The sequence below is a fragment of the Anguilla rostrata genome, chromosome 8 (assembly GCF_018555375.3).
Source record: "Anguilla rostrata isolate EN2019 chromosome 8, ASM1855537v3, whole genome shotgun sequence".
NCBI classification, from domain to species: Eukaryota; Metazoa; Chordata; class Actinopteri; order Anguilliformes; family Anguillidae; genus Anguilla; species Anguilla rostrata.
Window position 1 is genome coordinate 35,060,706 of NC_057940.1, and position 16,138 is coordinate 35,076,843.

Genomic DNA, 16,138 nt, shown 5'->3' on the forward strand with positions numbered 1-16,138 from the left:
CTCTACACCTTTGACAAATATACTCATAAAATACAATCTTTGCTCAACTGTACACTTTTGGTGCACACAGTAATACGCAGGTGAAACAGCAAAGATGGGAAAGGAAAGTGAGACAGAGATGGAAAACAAACCACAAACATTAGAGATAAGACAAAATGAGGAAAAATTTATCTAAAACTGATCTTTGTTTTTATTCATAGTACCAGAGCACAACACAAAGTCTCAGCAAATGGTGAATCTGAAATGAACTGAAAATCATCTACAATGCAGTCCCAGCAGCCTCTTCTTTACGCGGAAACAAGAGCACAGTGGATCACAGTATATCCAACAAAACTGAGCAATACACTTCAAAATAGCACTCGAAAACAACTGGCTGGTGCATATTCACAGGAAATGTATTTCATGGTTTAAACATTAAAGCACGTGTCACCAACTATTCAAATTGATTTCTCTGGGCTCCTTCAGTCATCCTAGTACTTCCTGGCCAGCCCGCAGGCGTTACGCAGGTTGTAGCAGCAGATGATCTCCTTGAAGGTCTTCCTCATCTCCTGGCTTCGGAAGGCGTAGATGAGCGGGTCGATGACTGAGTTGCACATGATGAGGATGAGGTACATGTTGAAGTGGGACATGAAGCAGACGCAGTAGAGGTTGCGCGGGCAGGTGATCATGAGGATGAGGTGGAGGAAGAAGGGCGCCCAGCAGACGATGAAGATCCCCAGGAGGATGGTGAGGGTGATGGCGCCCTTCATGCTGGTGCGCTGGTGGATGGAGTTGTAGCCGGGCAGGGCGGCGATGCGCTTGACGTGGGAGCGCGCCAGCATGAACATGTGGCTGTAGAGCGAGGCCATGAGCACCAGCATGGCGAAGAACATGGACACCAGGCAGATGATGACCGGCGTGGTGTCCGAGTAGATGATGAAGACGATGCCGCAGCCCGTGCAGAAGGTCCAGATGCCGCCGATGATCAGGGCCGCCCGCCGCACCGTCATGATGTTGTGGTAGCGCAGGGCGTAGAAGATGGTGACGTAGCGGTCCACGGCGATGGCCAGCAGGCTGCACATGGAGGCCACCACCGAGATGCAGATCATGGAGTCCACCACGTTGTCCATCTGCCGGATGAAGTGGTCGTCCACCACCAGCTGCCGGTTGTTGAGCAGGTAGATGACGATGGTCTCCCAGGCGTTGGAGACGCTCACCAGCATGTCGGCCACCGCCAGGCTGCAGACAAAGAAGTACATGGGCGAGTGCAGGTTCTTGTTCTTGACGATGGCGCAGATGACCAGGATGTTCTCCAGGAGGCTGATGATGCCCAAGGTGAGGAAGACCTCGGGGGCAATGTTGAGCTGCTCGCAGGCCGTGGGCTTGGTTTTGGTCGGAATCACGGTGGCATTGTAGGACACCACGCTGTCATTGCCGAACAAAGGCTCCAGTGTTCGGGAGGTCTCAGACACGTTCATCTTGTCCGGGACCTCCGCGGATTTAACCTATGGCCTTTAGGGGATCAGTGATGTGTCACACTGCACATCCTGCAAAGGTGTCCAGTTTCCTGTGAGTAAAAAGGAGAAGGGGACGGTTAAAACAGCCAGATTCTTTGAAAAACTAAGGTTTGAATTCAGTCCAATCACACTGTGTTTTAAGTTGAACTTCTAATTAAGAATGTAAAGCAAACCTAAAGCAAGTCTTAAGCAATGTGTACTTTCCATCAGTTTCAGTAGCTGGTAAACTCATGAAGTGTCACTTAGTTCTGACACAATCCTGCTTAAAAATGTCACACAAAGACAGACATTTTTTTTATTGAATATTCATACTGTTGCATGTGTCAGCAAAGTGAGGATTTAGTGAAATATTTTCTGAATCCAGCAGTTTTAACCCACTAATGGCCTCGTTTGATGTCCAGAACTTTGAATCCCGAACACAAGTGCATAAAGAATTAAAACCAAAAAATAATTGTAGTCTATTTAATTAAATTAAATCACAGAATGCTTTGATAGGCAGAGGAATCTGTTGGATCAACATTTATCAAATGTACAACTCACAACCAGATTAAAATTAAGAAATGTATTAAATTGCAACAAATATTCACGTTTAGTCTAAAGACGAGGTTCAACTACCTTAAAAAAAACAATGCCGTAGACATGGGAAAATCACAGACACAAAAAAAATGAATGAAAGACAATACCAAACTACAGCTTGTTTCTTCCCAGAAAGCCAAGATCAAAGTCCAAAAACCAAGACACAGCTGAATATTCCAAAAAGCCAGGGATGAAAATGTAAAAATGCCAGGTGAGCTGTAAGACAAAATGTCACATCCTGCACACACCAAACATCACACAACACCAGGCCCAGATGCAATGTTCAGATTCTTCAGATGACAACTGTGGATATACAGTACACCCAGAATGTCCAACTGGCTGATATTATGCACCCAAGAGCTACTTTCTCCCTCCTGAAGAAGCAGGGACTGTCTTATCTGAAAACTAGCAAATTTACGTATTAAAGTGGCCTTATGCTTTGGCTGCAGGGCTAAGCACTATGACATTATCAAAAGATTCTTTGTCTTACAATCTTTATAAAGAGACCAAACATGAATATTTTAGGAGGTAATCCAGCTCATTTTATGAAAGAAGGAAACATGGAAGTTTACTTCTGCTTCCAGCAACATATTTGTAGATAAATGATTGTTTAATCCCACCAGCTGCAATCAGGGCAATCTAGGCCCATGTCTACTGGACACCCGAGCTGAATTATCTAATCAGCTCAAGGGTTTGACAGTGCGCTGCTTTCACAGTAGGTGAGAGAGAACGAGGGCAAGAGGATAAAACCCAGCTGAAAATCGTTGTTTTCTTACTTTATTGTTTTAGACTATTTTGACCAGGGTCTAATGAAGGTGAGAGGTGACATTTTTGTTTGATGTTTTAAATAGTGTACTCTCGCTCTGCAATACTAAAAACACAGGATTCATCTCCCTGTGTCCAGCTATACTGGCCCTCCCTGGGATGTTTCATGGTGTGTGACACATACACAACAATTTTTGTATAATGGTAATAATAATAATAATAATAATAATTATTATTATTATTATTAGTAGTAGTAGTAGCAGTAGTAGTAGTAGTAGCAGTAGTAGTAGTAGTAGTAACAGCAGCATTCATATTAGTATTAATATTATTTATAGTTCCACTTTTCTCCTACAGAAATGGCTCAATCAACATTTATCAACAGCATCAATGCTCGATGTTGGTGAAAAAATATCTGGTTTTCATTCATTTCCTTTGGAAACCATTCTTCCAGCCTCTGGTCAGGATGCAGTAGTGGTGTTTTTCAACCTCAACATCCTCTCTGTCCCGCTGCCTCCCTGTGCATCCCCTACAGTTCAGTACAATCAAGAAATCTTGAATCAATATGACTGTGAGTCATCGCTGACATCAGTGAACTGAAGTCTTAGATGAGTCATCATCTCAGGAGGCAGTGCACCACTAAACAAAAGAAAGAAGCTTAATATTTTTCATTTTATAATGCTTTTTCACATTTAAATAATTTGAATTAAACTGACCAACAGACGTAAACACATGAGCAACTGAGTTCCAGCCTATAACAGGTTCTACACAGCCTACTATATTTGTTTTGTAGATTTAAAAAACTAAGCTTGTCCCCTGTTTGATGTTGTCATTGAACAAGATGGTAGACAGTTGAGAAGGAATATGTGTATCTGCTACAATTTATGTAGCAGATTGTTGTTAATTTTAGCAAGCTCTCTTGCCTTATAGTGTTACTTCTACTTCTGCAGCTCCTACATATGCACACTTCTTAAATTAGAACTGATAAAGATAGCACAGATGGCTACCAGGTACAACATGTCCAAAATGGTTATGCCAGCCAGTCAGGATTTTTATTTAATGGGGATAATTAGGCTGAAGCAATACAAATAAATAAATAAATAAATAACTATGTAATTGTAAGTATTTTTAGACATCACTGTAAAGATGCATTTCCACTGTTCAACACCACAAATAATAATTTTCTCAGATATTCAGTCCCTTGTGTCCAGTATAATTATACCAGCTTGCAAAATATGTGTACTAATAGGTTGACAGGGAATGATACAATGTGCCTGATGTGCTTCAATTGGTCAGACATACATCACATGGCCAAAAGTATTTGGACATCTCATGTCCAACATCTCAGCCAAAATTATAGGCATTAATATGGAATTGGTCCACCCTTTGCAGCCATTACAACCTCCACTTTTCTGGGAAGGCTTTATACTAAATGCTGGAGCATTGCTGCAGGGATTTGCTTCCATTCAGCCAGAAGAACATTAGTGAGGTTGGGCACTGATTGGGCGGTTAGGCTTCGTAGTTGGCATTCCATTTGGTCCCAAAGGTGTTGGATGACATTGAGGTCAGGCCTCTGTGCAGGCCAGTCAGGTTCTTCCACACCGTTCTCAACAAGACCATTTCTATATGGAGCTCACTGTGTGCCCAGGGGGCATTGTCATGCTGAAACAGGAAATGGCCTTCCCCAAACTAAGGGGGAAGCACATAATCGTCTTGAATGTGATTGTATGCTGTAGCAGTAAGATTTGCCTTCACTGGAACTAAGGGGCTGAGCCCAAACCATGAAAAATTTAGACTAAGGGGTATCCAGATACTCTTGGTCGTATAGTGTACTTTGGACAATCTGACTCATCTTTAGTTTTGCAAACTCCAGTTAATAAACAGTCTGTGATTCGCAAGTCCACTTAGCCAGAATGATATCAATTACTTACAAAAGTAAAAGATATTCAATTGAAGCAACCTGGGTTTAGTCATTTGAGGGACCAGCTGTGGTGGCCCACCCGAGATCTGAGTCTTGATTTTCCAGTTATCAACCCAATGTCATAACTTGTAGAGCATAATGTTGGGCCATTGAATAACCTTGAAACAGTGCATCTGTTGTGATGTGATCACTGTTTTTGTCTTCACACGTCTTTCAAATGTCCAAAACCAATGTTTTTTTTTCCATGGCTTTTCTGTCCAAGAGATTTGCATGTGTTGTCGTAGTGCTATTAATCAAGTTTGAAAGGGACCCTCATTTGTAGTGCAGGCTGGCTATCAACAACACATTCCGTTTTCTAATATACAAAAGATGAATGACAGCTGACTCAAAATGGAAGGTAAGTAGAGTGAGGTAGATTGTTAAGGCAGGTTTAAGGTAGCTTGTCACCTGTAACTCAAGGTGGAATTGATTTTCCTTGGAATTAAACTCTACAGGAAATATCAGGTGCAGCATAATACAAAAGCAATAGTTTACATTTATTAGAATATGCACCATGCATATCGATTTATCCCTGAACAAATAGCATCTCCAGGGTTGAAGTTTCCCCCACTTAAGAAAAACCAGCCATAAGCTGCAAACAGAAGAAGTCCCCAATAACTAAACTTTGGTATCCTATCAGGTTCATCCAGTCAATAACACCCTCAGAGTAGACTCAAACACTCTAATCTGTACTCAATTAATCTCAACTACCACAGGAAGACACCCAAAGGCATGTAAATGAGGCAATACCTTTTTTGAGTGTAATGTGATTGAATATATTCAAATACAGATGGTGATGAGCCGTACGCTGTAAAATGTTAATTGAACTCATACAAAATTGATAGATGCCATAGTGGACATATATACTATAAACTCTGTAAGAGCTGATTTAATACTGAACATTTTACTGTGTGTGTGTGTGTGTGCTTTTCTTTTTGAATGGTTTCCTATGGAAAGTTATTCTCAGAAACAAAAGCTTGACAGACTCAGCAGCAGTAACTAATGGGCTTTGAGTGGAGCTTGAAAAGGGTCCATTTGAATGTGTTTATATGAATCAATTATGGACCACATGCACTCTGTCAGAGTGAAATAAAGTTGATTTAACACTTGACATTTACTGTGAAGGCTAGGTCTCCCTTCTACTTTACATCTGATAACACAACCAGTCTAGCAAGCCAATTTCTGGAACAGAGGGAATGACATGAATGACACGTTTTACCATTTTTAACAGGCTTCAACTGAACATCCACAAAACTGCCTTCTTTTCTGTTTTGCAGTAAATTTCGCTGTTTCTGTCAGATTCTGTTCATAGCTTCTCTTGTTTAATGTAAGGTAAGGTAAGGTAATCTTTATTATCCCCGAGGGGCAATTTGTTGCACAGCCAGCAGTAAATACAATCAACACACAAACAATTCACACAAAAAACATAGAAGATGGGCCTAATTCTGTGCCTGATTTTGTAAAGTGGAGAAATGGGCCCTGTTACACTTTTTTTTTTCTTTTTTACAAAAAAAAACTATATTTATAACCGAGCATGACAGAAAGCAGAGAGACCCTGAAATTCAAGGCCATGGTACTCTCACTTGAACTATATCATGAGAATGCTTTCGAGCACAACAGTTTTCAAAATAGTCAGGTACAAAAAAGTGTGCTCATTTCAGAGTAAAAAGTGTTTCCCACTTAAAGTTCAGCTAGGATGGTAGCTGAGGATTATTCTTTCGAACAACCTAGAAACATAACTGTAAACCTTCTTGCTTTACAGCCCCTTTTCATGCAGTTTGCAAGACAAAATTAATAAAGTGAAGACACTGAAACAGTTGGAGAAACAGAAGAAACGGTTAGATAAAATGCTCCTGAGTTTGCTTGGTAACACCAGTTAAGGTACATATAAGCTTGCATTGCCAGATCTATCTCCACACTTTGTTTCAGTGCTGTGCCAGCACTGGAGAAAGGTCTGGCTGAACCCATTATCATTCCGCTATAGGGAAAAAAAACGCTTGTTTGTATTTCTTTAAACCAATCACAATTGTTTTGGGCGGCGCTAAGCCCAGGATGCAGCGGCGGAGCCCTTGCAAAATAGTGTCGGGGAGCAGCTATTTTCTCGTCCGTGTCTGGATCTTGCCCAGCGTACGCTGCAGCTACCGCCCTTGACTGCAGGGTTTTCACCTGGTCCTCCATTATCGCGACCACGGGGGACACTACCAAAACCATGTATTTTCACACCATATCTCTGTGTTTACCCTCGCTAGCTCACTGCAGACGATAGGCCATGCTTGGTATATGAAACTTTTTCCATAACAGGTGGGCAGACATCCAAGAACATCCCTGTTAGACAGCAAATGTTCTAAACATATGCTTTGTATATCTTTACAGCCATTCACCGAAAGAACCAAGCAGGCCTGCCTTATTGCACGATCCAAATCCAAAACTTGCCATTTTCTGCGTGTAGGTTGCTAGCTCTGAGGTAGTTGTTGTTGTTTCATGTAGCGTCGGCCAATGGCAGGCTTATACCCAGTCTATATCCTGTGAGTCAGACTAAGGTACATACAATAGTACATGCAACCAAGGACAGTTCAGATGCAGCCATGGTTTTAACATTACTACTTAAAATACTCAAGCACTCAAGTGAAGATTCCATTTTGTATGCGTCATATAAGCAACAAATATTCTCTAGCTCTTGGCCTTCATGTTTTGATGAGGATACTTCTCCTTTCAGCCTTAGTGGTTAGAGGTTAGAAAATGGTGCTGAACAGAAGGATCATACCATGTAAACTGGCCAGGGATTTTATTTGTCAATATACTTTGGTCGCATAGGATGTTTCACAACAGCACAAAGCCAAAGAAAGAACATAACAGAAAACATGCCATATACACTAAGTGACAGAAGCAAAAAAGAAACTTCATGAAAAGAAAAGCAATGTACATACTAGCTCAGGCACATTCTCCTAAGCAAACTGACATTTACATTTGAGGAGCAAATGGTTTTCCTGTTCGCAGGGTCAACCAACCTGCAGTGATGGAGATGTGTCCATGTGTCACAGAAAGGAGGAATATGGGTGGCTGAAGGTCAGTGACTCATCAGGGTGAAGATGAGACAAAGCAAAGAAAAAAGTAACGCCTTTTCTGCCACACAGCAGGGTGGGAAGGCTAAACAAAGCACCAATGGCCAATTACAATCTTTAGTCAGCCAACACATTATGATACATTATAGAACTGATGAATCAAGTTTGACTTCCTCCCAGGCAGCGTGAGCTTGCGATGGTCTGATTGCATTACTGCTTGTAATGATGTGCGGGGCCTTCAACAGACTGAATACACTGCATTGAGCTTTTATATGTCGTGTTCTCTTCTGCCGAATGTATGAAGCGGAAGGAATTTCCGGAAAATTAATGAATCAGTCGATCAATCAGTGCGCACAGTCTCATCCTGAAAGAGATGGGTGACCTGCTGAACAACTGAAGTTTTTGCACTGAGCAGCAACAATCCTCGTTTGATAGCTTATTGCCGTATAGCATTTTAATTAAATCGCAGTATATTTATCTGTATGAAGTTGTGGAATTATTTAACAGCCATATTATTAAGTTCCATCTGTAATCAAAAGAGAATCCACAGGAAATTAACCATTGTATTATTTATATATTTTCCATTATTTTACCAGGCGAGTCCCGCTGAGATTTCCATCTCTTTTTCAAGGGAGCCCTGGCCAAGAGAAGCAACAAGCAGCCGATTTACACATAGAACATCATACACAAAGGAACATCAATAAAACCACAAATTATACATCATACAAATCGAGTAAAATTATTACAAACATCAAGTTTTTAAGGTCTGCAATAACCTTGTAAAATCATCCAGAGGTATAAAGTGGTCCAGTTTAATGTCCGTCTGGGGCTGGTTATTGCAGACCTTCTTATAACACAGGTTATAAGAAGTTAAATAATAAGGGAGTTACCCTATAGTGTCCTTGTAAATAAAAGTGTCGAAATGAAGCCATCTGGTAAACTAGGGATGGCAGGCCTGCCATTTCATCTGCCTGCAGGGGCGTCATAGAGGGTGGGGGAAAGTGGGACTGACTACCCAGGGCCCGAATGGGGGGAGGGCCCTCGAAAAGCCTGGAATGATGCGTGAGAGACATGGATCAAGAGAGGAAGGGGGCCCACAGAGACTGCTTATGTAACGGGCCCAGAATTTTGTGCTACACCCGTCTGCCAGTAGTGTGGCTGTACACGGATCGCTATCTATCTTGGATGGGGGAACATGCCTCTGGCTTGTGTAGCCTGCACAGATACAATTGTGTATCTTGGTACAGCACTAGTGTATAGGCAAGTGACAAAGGGATGCAGATATCCTGAGTTATATGTTTAGATTAGGACCCTGAAACTGCTGGTTAAAGTGAATTCAATTTATTGTACAGTGTGTTCAATAATGCCAATATCCAATGATGAAAAAATTGTATGTGGAGTGAGATGGCTATACACGAATGGCACACAGAAGGTCGTATTGATGAGTCTCCCTGAACCATTGCACCTTTCCCCTTATGTACTGAAAAATAAAAAATAAAAAACCCCAAGTCATCAAATAAAGACACAATCCTACCAAAATAATACATCAATGATCTTGCTTGGGCTATCTCTGCAAGCATACCACTACAGGTTAACCTTTGTAGCTGTGACATCAACTTGTTCGCCATGACATCGGCTTTCCGACAAAACCAAACATGATGTTTTGGAGGTTTACATAATGCTGATCCAGTAGGATGTTTTGCAACTGAGCACTGTTTCTTTATCACACCCTGCTGACTTCCTGTCAGCACAGTTAACAGTCTGTTTCCCTTCAGGGGTCTGATAAGGGGCACACTTGTAAATTGCCCTTTAAGTTCAAATACATGTCCAGATTTTGTACTCCTGTCAAAAAAAAGTGATAAATAGAACAGGACATGTGCTGGTAATTGTTTTATTTAAAATGCCCATTGCGAAGTGTATAATTGATGGGTGGATTGTTTAAAACCATAAACAGTAGCGTAGCATTAGACCGTAATCCTTTTGTTGGGAAAGCCATGTTACATAGAGGTTAGTTGATGTTGAGTTTTGTGTATAAACAATACCTTTTTGGCAGTCAACACGCTGTGTGGAGGGAGATTGAGTGAGATTCCAAGCAGGTACATCATGCAATATCACACTGATGTCGTATGAAGAGATGCTGGGAAGAGCTATATAGATGAAGGCTGGCTGTGAAGCACTTTGTTCAAATCCAGGAGCGTTTTCTGGCACAGGAGACTGGTAGCTGTTGAACGGAACAGTGTTGCACTGTTTTCAATCTCCTCCAGGACTCCAGCACTTAAAAAGTATTTTCAGGCGTAGAGCAGCAGGTTCACACTAGCAAGTGGCAGGCCACTGTTCATTCGCTCCTGCTCACTTGTGTCCACACTTTCAAACTGGTCTTCACTGCGGCTCTCTCGAATCACAATGCCCAGGCAACGCTCGCAGGGCACGCACCCCCAATCCCAGTAGGCAGCGACAGGCATCGGGCATCGGCTCCAGACCAGACCAGACCAGAACCCGGCCCCATATCCAAGTCAGAGGCAAACCAAAGGTGTACTGCTTGTGTTTGGTGCCTAGGCTTTCCCAACCATAGTGAGTAATCCATTCTGAGTAAAGTCCTTTTCCATCTGACTATTCAGAATATTTGGTATATTTAAAATACATGCACTAGGATTTAAATAAAAGTAAAATAAAATAAATAGAAAATACAATAAAATATAATACAATTAATCAAAATAGGGTAAAATGATTAAGTCAGATGAATGTTTAGTCAGATTAGGGCCTAGAGCTACAAATGACAATTTAGAGGACAAAGGACTGCAAGACAATCTAAACTCACCTTTCTGCTTGCAGCCATCTTGGATGGTTGTGTATAGTTGCAGATGATGCATAAAGAAAATTAGGCCAAAAATAAATAAACCTACTATGAGAAATAATGTAGTCGTAATAAGAATTGAAGGAGAAAGAAAAAACAGCGTGAGCCGTGAGGAGTGTGTTCCCAGAATTCCCATTTCCCAATTCCTGCTCCTGCCGAATGGCTGAAGCTAAGCAGGTGTGGGGTTAGTTAGTACTTGGATGGGAGACCACCAGGGAATACTGAGTTGCTGCTGGAAATGGTGTTGCTTGGCCTGCAGGGGGCAATCTTTCCTCTGGTCAAATAAACCCCAATGCCCCAGTGCAGTGACGGGGACACTGTGCTGTAGGAGATGCCGTCTTTCGGATGAGACGTTAAACTGAGGTCCTAACTCACTGTGATCATTAAAGATCCAATGACACTTATTGCTAAGAGTAGGGGGTTCCCTGGTGTCCTGGCTAAATCCCAGATCTGGCTTTTGCAAACTGCCACCAAAATCATCCCCAGATTTAATTGGCTAAAAATATGTTCTCTCCCTCTCCACCTTCGCTAAGGTGTGGTGAGCTTTCTGGTGCAAAATGGCTGCCGTGCATCACCCACGTGGGTGCTACACATTGGTGGTGGGCGAGGTGAGTTCCCCCTGACTGTAAAGCACTTTGAGCATTCGGAAAGGTGCTATATAAATGCAAGGATATTATTATTATTATTATTATTATATATTTCCCACCCTCAGCCCACCCCCCACAAACACACAGAGTCCATCACCACCACAAATACTCTCAATCAGTGTGAAAAACTGGGCAATAATATGGTAAACAGGTCAGACCAACAGAAAATAATTAATATATATATAATAATTAGAACATACTATTCTATGCCATTCCATACCATATACTATAATAGTGGTCCTTATTCTCAGTCCTGGGGGACCCCTGTGTATGCTGGCTTCATTCCAAACCCAGCTGCAATCCCAGATTTTTAACAAGCTGTTAATTATTCTTAATTAGAAGCTGTTCAGGTTCTGATGGATTATTATCCTCTTAAGCCACATGTCAGAAATAGCAATCAATGGCATGAAGAATAAAGGTCCCATATTCACAATGTGCTTGTTGTGCTACATAGCAAATGATTACATAAAAAGAGGTTAACTTTCTTAACTAATCAAAGACTGAGCTGAATAAATAGGCTCATCATTGGTGAAGGTGTGGACACCTGGCCGTTAAAATTAACCATTTGGTAGATAATGAGGAATTCAGACACAAAGTAATGATAAGTAGCCAGACTTGCATTGTGTTAATAAGTTCAAGGAAAAATTATGAAAGTACTGAAAAACATGTGTTCAACGACTGAGAAGCAGTTTGGCCGTAACAACAACAAGCATGCACAGGTGTTCCCAGGACTAAGTGATATACCATTCTGCTGTAGCCTGTTCCTTGCTTAATTCTGAATAAGCATTGTTTTTTATAATATAATCTGCCAGTATGCTGTCTGTCTTGTGATGAGTCTATTGTTCTATCATATCTGTTTGCATTGCATTAACTGTATTGTAATGGCTGCTTTGTCATGTCTATGTTTGAATGTTAGAGGACCACAATGGAAATAAGCCTGCTGGCAGTCTTGTGCTTCTATCCTTGATAGTTTTTAAAGAATTGCTGTCTGCTATGCAGTCTTATGAAATCTTGTTTTCAAATTGTCAAATAAATAAGTACATTCATTTGATATGAGAATTAAATTTGAACTCATATTATTTTTGAGTGCCATTCTGTAGCCTTTCGATTACCATTATAGACTTACAGGTGAACTGCTGGAATACACAGTCTATGTCGAGAAATGCGAGGAATAAATCCAAGGAAACTAGTAAAAAATGAAGATGTTCAGACAAGTATATGGGATTTAGATATTAAACTAGATTAATAGCAAAGCAGTTATACTGAGTATATTTCTCTATTTATTTAACTACAGACTCTAATATCTTTGTGTAACCGACCTAGATAAGTGAGTTTTTTTTTACACATTACTGTTCAATTCAACAATGTCAAACATTATGTTGTGTAACAAAAACTTGCATTAGTCTGGAATTCAGAGAACAGACGTCATTGCAGTCATGTTGAACATAGTTGTGTATATTGTATCAGACTATTCATGCATTCATTTAACCTCTACTCTGTCAGACACGCGTGCCATCCACTCTGACAACAACAGCAGCATGATAAGATCATTCTGGACCTGCTATTCCCAGATGATCCTAATAGCACCTTACCTCTTAACCTGACTACCAGACTTAACCAAGTCTACTTAATTCTCCTTTCTTATCACAGCATTCCTTTTTTTGACTGGATAATTTCCCATTTTAGACCTGTTAGACCTAGCTTTCATGATTGATCTCTAAGGAACTCCTTGGCCCTGGTAGTGTGTCCTGTTGTGATTTGTGCTCGTGCCCTGCCTTGGTCACATGAATACGATACACTGTTTCTAGCACTGTCTGATGCACTCCCATGCCTTACTCACACAAAACACATATTAGCTTGACACACTTCATAAAACCAATTTACTACGAGGCACCAGTGCTAAGTCACAATCTTCCATGAAATGAAGAAAATGGCAATCTCGCCATTACGTCTGTAAGTCAACCGATGGCAGGTCATTCCTTACAGAGGAGCTGAACCGTACTAATGACTACCATAGGTCACGTTCATCTGTAGATGATGTCACGCATCACTTCCAGCTTCAGTTATTCTCTTGTGTAAATCCATTTTCATTCATTTTTACTTGGCCTAATAATATCTTTGACCTGACAACAATTTTCTTTGTGATGCATTTCAGGATTTTTCATGCATTGAAATGCCTTAAGTGGGCCGCCTAAATGTTTTCTTCAAGCTGCCGATAGGAGAAATTGCGCCAAAAAAAAAAAAAAAACCTGTAAAATAATTATAAATGGTCTATGAATTTATTGGTACAATTTTCTTGTAAATGATGCACACAGCAAGGTAAAAGCAAGTGATAGTTTATAAGTGAATTTAGTTTTTGTGATAAGGAACCACTATGAACACATTCTGCACATAGAAACTCTCCAAAAGGCAAGATTTGACTGAAACACAGGGCTTAATCAAAAAGGGGAATGGGTAAATAAAGATTATTTGTTTTGTGGGGTTCCACGTGGCACTACTGTCAATGGAATTAGCATCTGGAAGTGGAATATGGCTGGGAAAAAAGATACACACAATATTCCCATTTGGAGAGGTGCCATTTTGGTGCCATTTGGAGAGGATTGGGTCCAGGAGACACTTGGGTCCACCTTTGGGAAAACGCATATGAAATGTTACTGCTTTGTTCAATCCACTCCAAACTTTTATCCTGGTGTTGTATACATCCTGGGATAGGTTTAGAAAAAGAAATGCGGTTTCATCCAGTATCAGAAGTACATTTAATATAATCACTACAGAATAAATAAAATGGTTTTCTTTGTTGTTTTTTCAGAAAATATGTCCTGTATGTTTGCAGAGTGAGATTCCCATAGGATCAGGGGATTTGGTCATTTTGGTACAAATGTGCTCTTTATATCTAGCTTTGAAACATGTCTACTGTATATCATTTTGGAGATAATGCGGTTTATTTAAGACAGGGGAATTCTTACAAAAAGCCCTGGATTGGCCTCATTTTGCAAGTGTTTTTGTTCAGATATCATTCCTTTTTGTTCTGTGTTGCTTATATAACATATACATAATAACTGATAATAATAATGCATATAAATGTATGAGAGAGACATGCATTCACACATTCTAGCTCAAAAAATACATAGGCATGGATTCAGTAATTCCTTTACCATGAATGACAAACAAATAAAAGTGTTTGTAATATTTTTAAATGGAAATGTTTTTGGTTACTGTATACATGCGTATCCAATTATTTTGCAAGCAATTGGCTGCTTTCAAGATCCGAAGTTGTCATTAGCTTACATGTGCAATGAGGAGAATTATTAATTGTGGTACTGGAGCATTTGTGAATATGTAATTGGAAGGAAAAAGTAGAAAGAGAATAAAATCACCCAAGTTTAGGGCTTTATTGTGTGGACGTGTAAAGTTGATTGTGAATTCTGTCTGTTCGCGCAAGGTCAGAAGATACGCAAGTTAATGTTGTAGGGCTGAGAGTCTGTGGTTAGTAGGAATCCCTGAAAAGTGGCAAACTCTTGGTACTGTGTAGGTATAGGGCAAGCTTAACATCCCATTTTAAGGCTCAGCACATCTCCCTAACAATTTTTGATTGATGCACATTCGTCTGATTTTCAACTGCAATGAATAGTTTTCTTCAACAGATATGTTTAAGACCCTATCTACACCTCAAAGAAAACATTGGATTCTGGTCTAGAGCTCATCATTCAGCCCAGGAGCTGTGAGACTTCCCAGCACTAAGCACACCTCCCCTTCTGTTCTGAGCAAATTCAATCCTTATTTCCTGAACACATGCCAGTTATTCATCCACAAAATAGGCTTATGTACATGCACCCATGCCACACATGCATGCGCAAACCAGATGACTGAAAGGGCCATTATATAAGCAGAATAATTTCCCGTATTATAGAACACAGTAAGAATGAAAAATCTATTACAGCACATGTAGGTTTCATAGCCTATATACCCGTTTGAACGAAGTTGTATTTCTCATTGACTTCTCAGCACTTGTTATTAATATTTTATTTATTTATTTATGTTTTGGTGAATTTCTACGTCATTAATTAAATTATCTATCTGCTTGGCAGACACTCAACTTTGAAATCCAACGTTGTACGCATGCTCTGTTTAGGCTATAGCCTACACCTGAGTGATTAAGCAATTAAATTCTAATTTCTTGCATACGTGCCCCACCCACGATCTGACCAGAAAACAGTTGAATCACCTGTCATTTAAACTGGTTTTTACTCAAGAGTTAAGCTTAACAGCGCAAACGATGTTTAACGAAAATCAGTAGGTACGTTCTTCTCTTTTGTCGCTTATAACCGCAGCCTGTCCTCCGGTGGGTATACCAATTCCCTTTCATTTGATCCAATTAACACACAGTAAAAAAAAAATTGAAATTTTTACATTAAAATATTGCCATCTGGGTTGCCAGAACTTTACCGTATACGCAAACAAGATTGTTAAGCATACTGTTGCAGCCTGCATGTCTAACACATGTAAAACGTATTACGGTGTTTCACCGCAATTTATAAAATTATTTAGATTTCAGATTTTTACAATGTTGTGCCTTCGCTATTTTACAGACATTTAACATTTTTTCGGTACGGCTATTCTTGCTAGCGAAAATAATGTTAATATTGATGAAGCGAGAAACATACAGTGACAATTAAGAACCTGTTTGCATTTACTAGAAACGATGTGTTTACCACTCATTTGTCAGGTACCGCGCGTTAACAACTGATGAAGGATGCGGTTGAGCTCCTCCAAACTCCCCC

General features: G+C 40.3%; 1 protein-coding gene and 1 long non-coding RNA gene across 3 annotated transcripts in view; one reads left to right on the plus strand and one right to left on the minus strand.

Annotated features, from left to right (window-relative positions):
- LOC135261520 (melanocortin receptor 5-like) overlaps nt 1–16,138 on the minus strand; it is a 16,906-nt gene continuing 768 nt past the window's right edge. Inside the window, exon 2 of the mRNA XM_064347884.1 lies at nt 1–1,546. Coding sequence (XP_064203954.1) covers nt 471–1,457 — 987 coding nt within the window. The 5' untranslated portion in view covers nt 1,458–1,546 and the 3' untranslated portion in view covers nt 1–470. The remainder of the gene's footprint in view (nt 1,547–16,138) is intronic.
- Nucleotides 15,588–16,138, plus strand: part of LOC135261521 (uncharacterized) — a 16,976-nt gene continuing 16,425 nt past the window's right edge. For both annotated transcript variants that reach the window (XR_010331975.1, XR_010331974.1), the window contains exon 1: nt 15,588–15,654. This is a non-coding gene — a long non-coding RNA (uncharacterized LOC135261521). The remainder of the gene's footprint in view (nt 15,655–16,138) is intronic.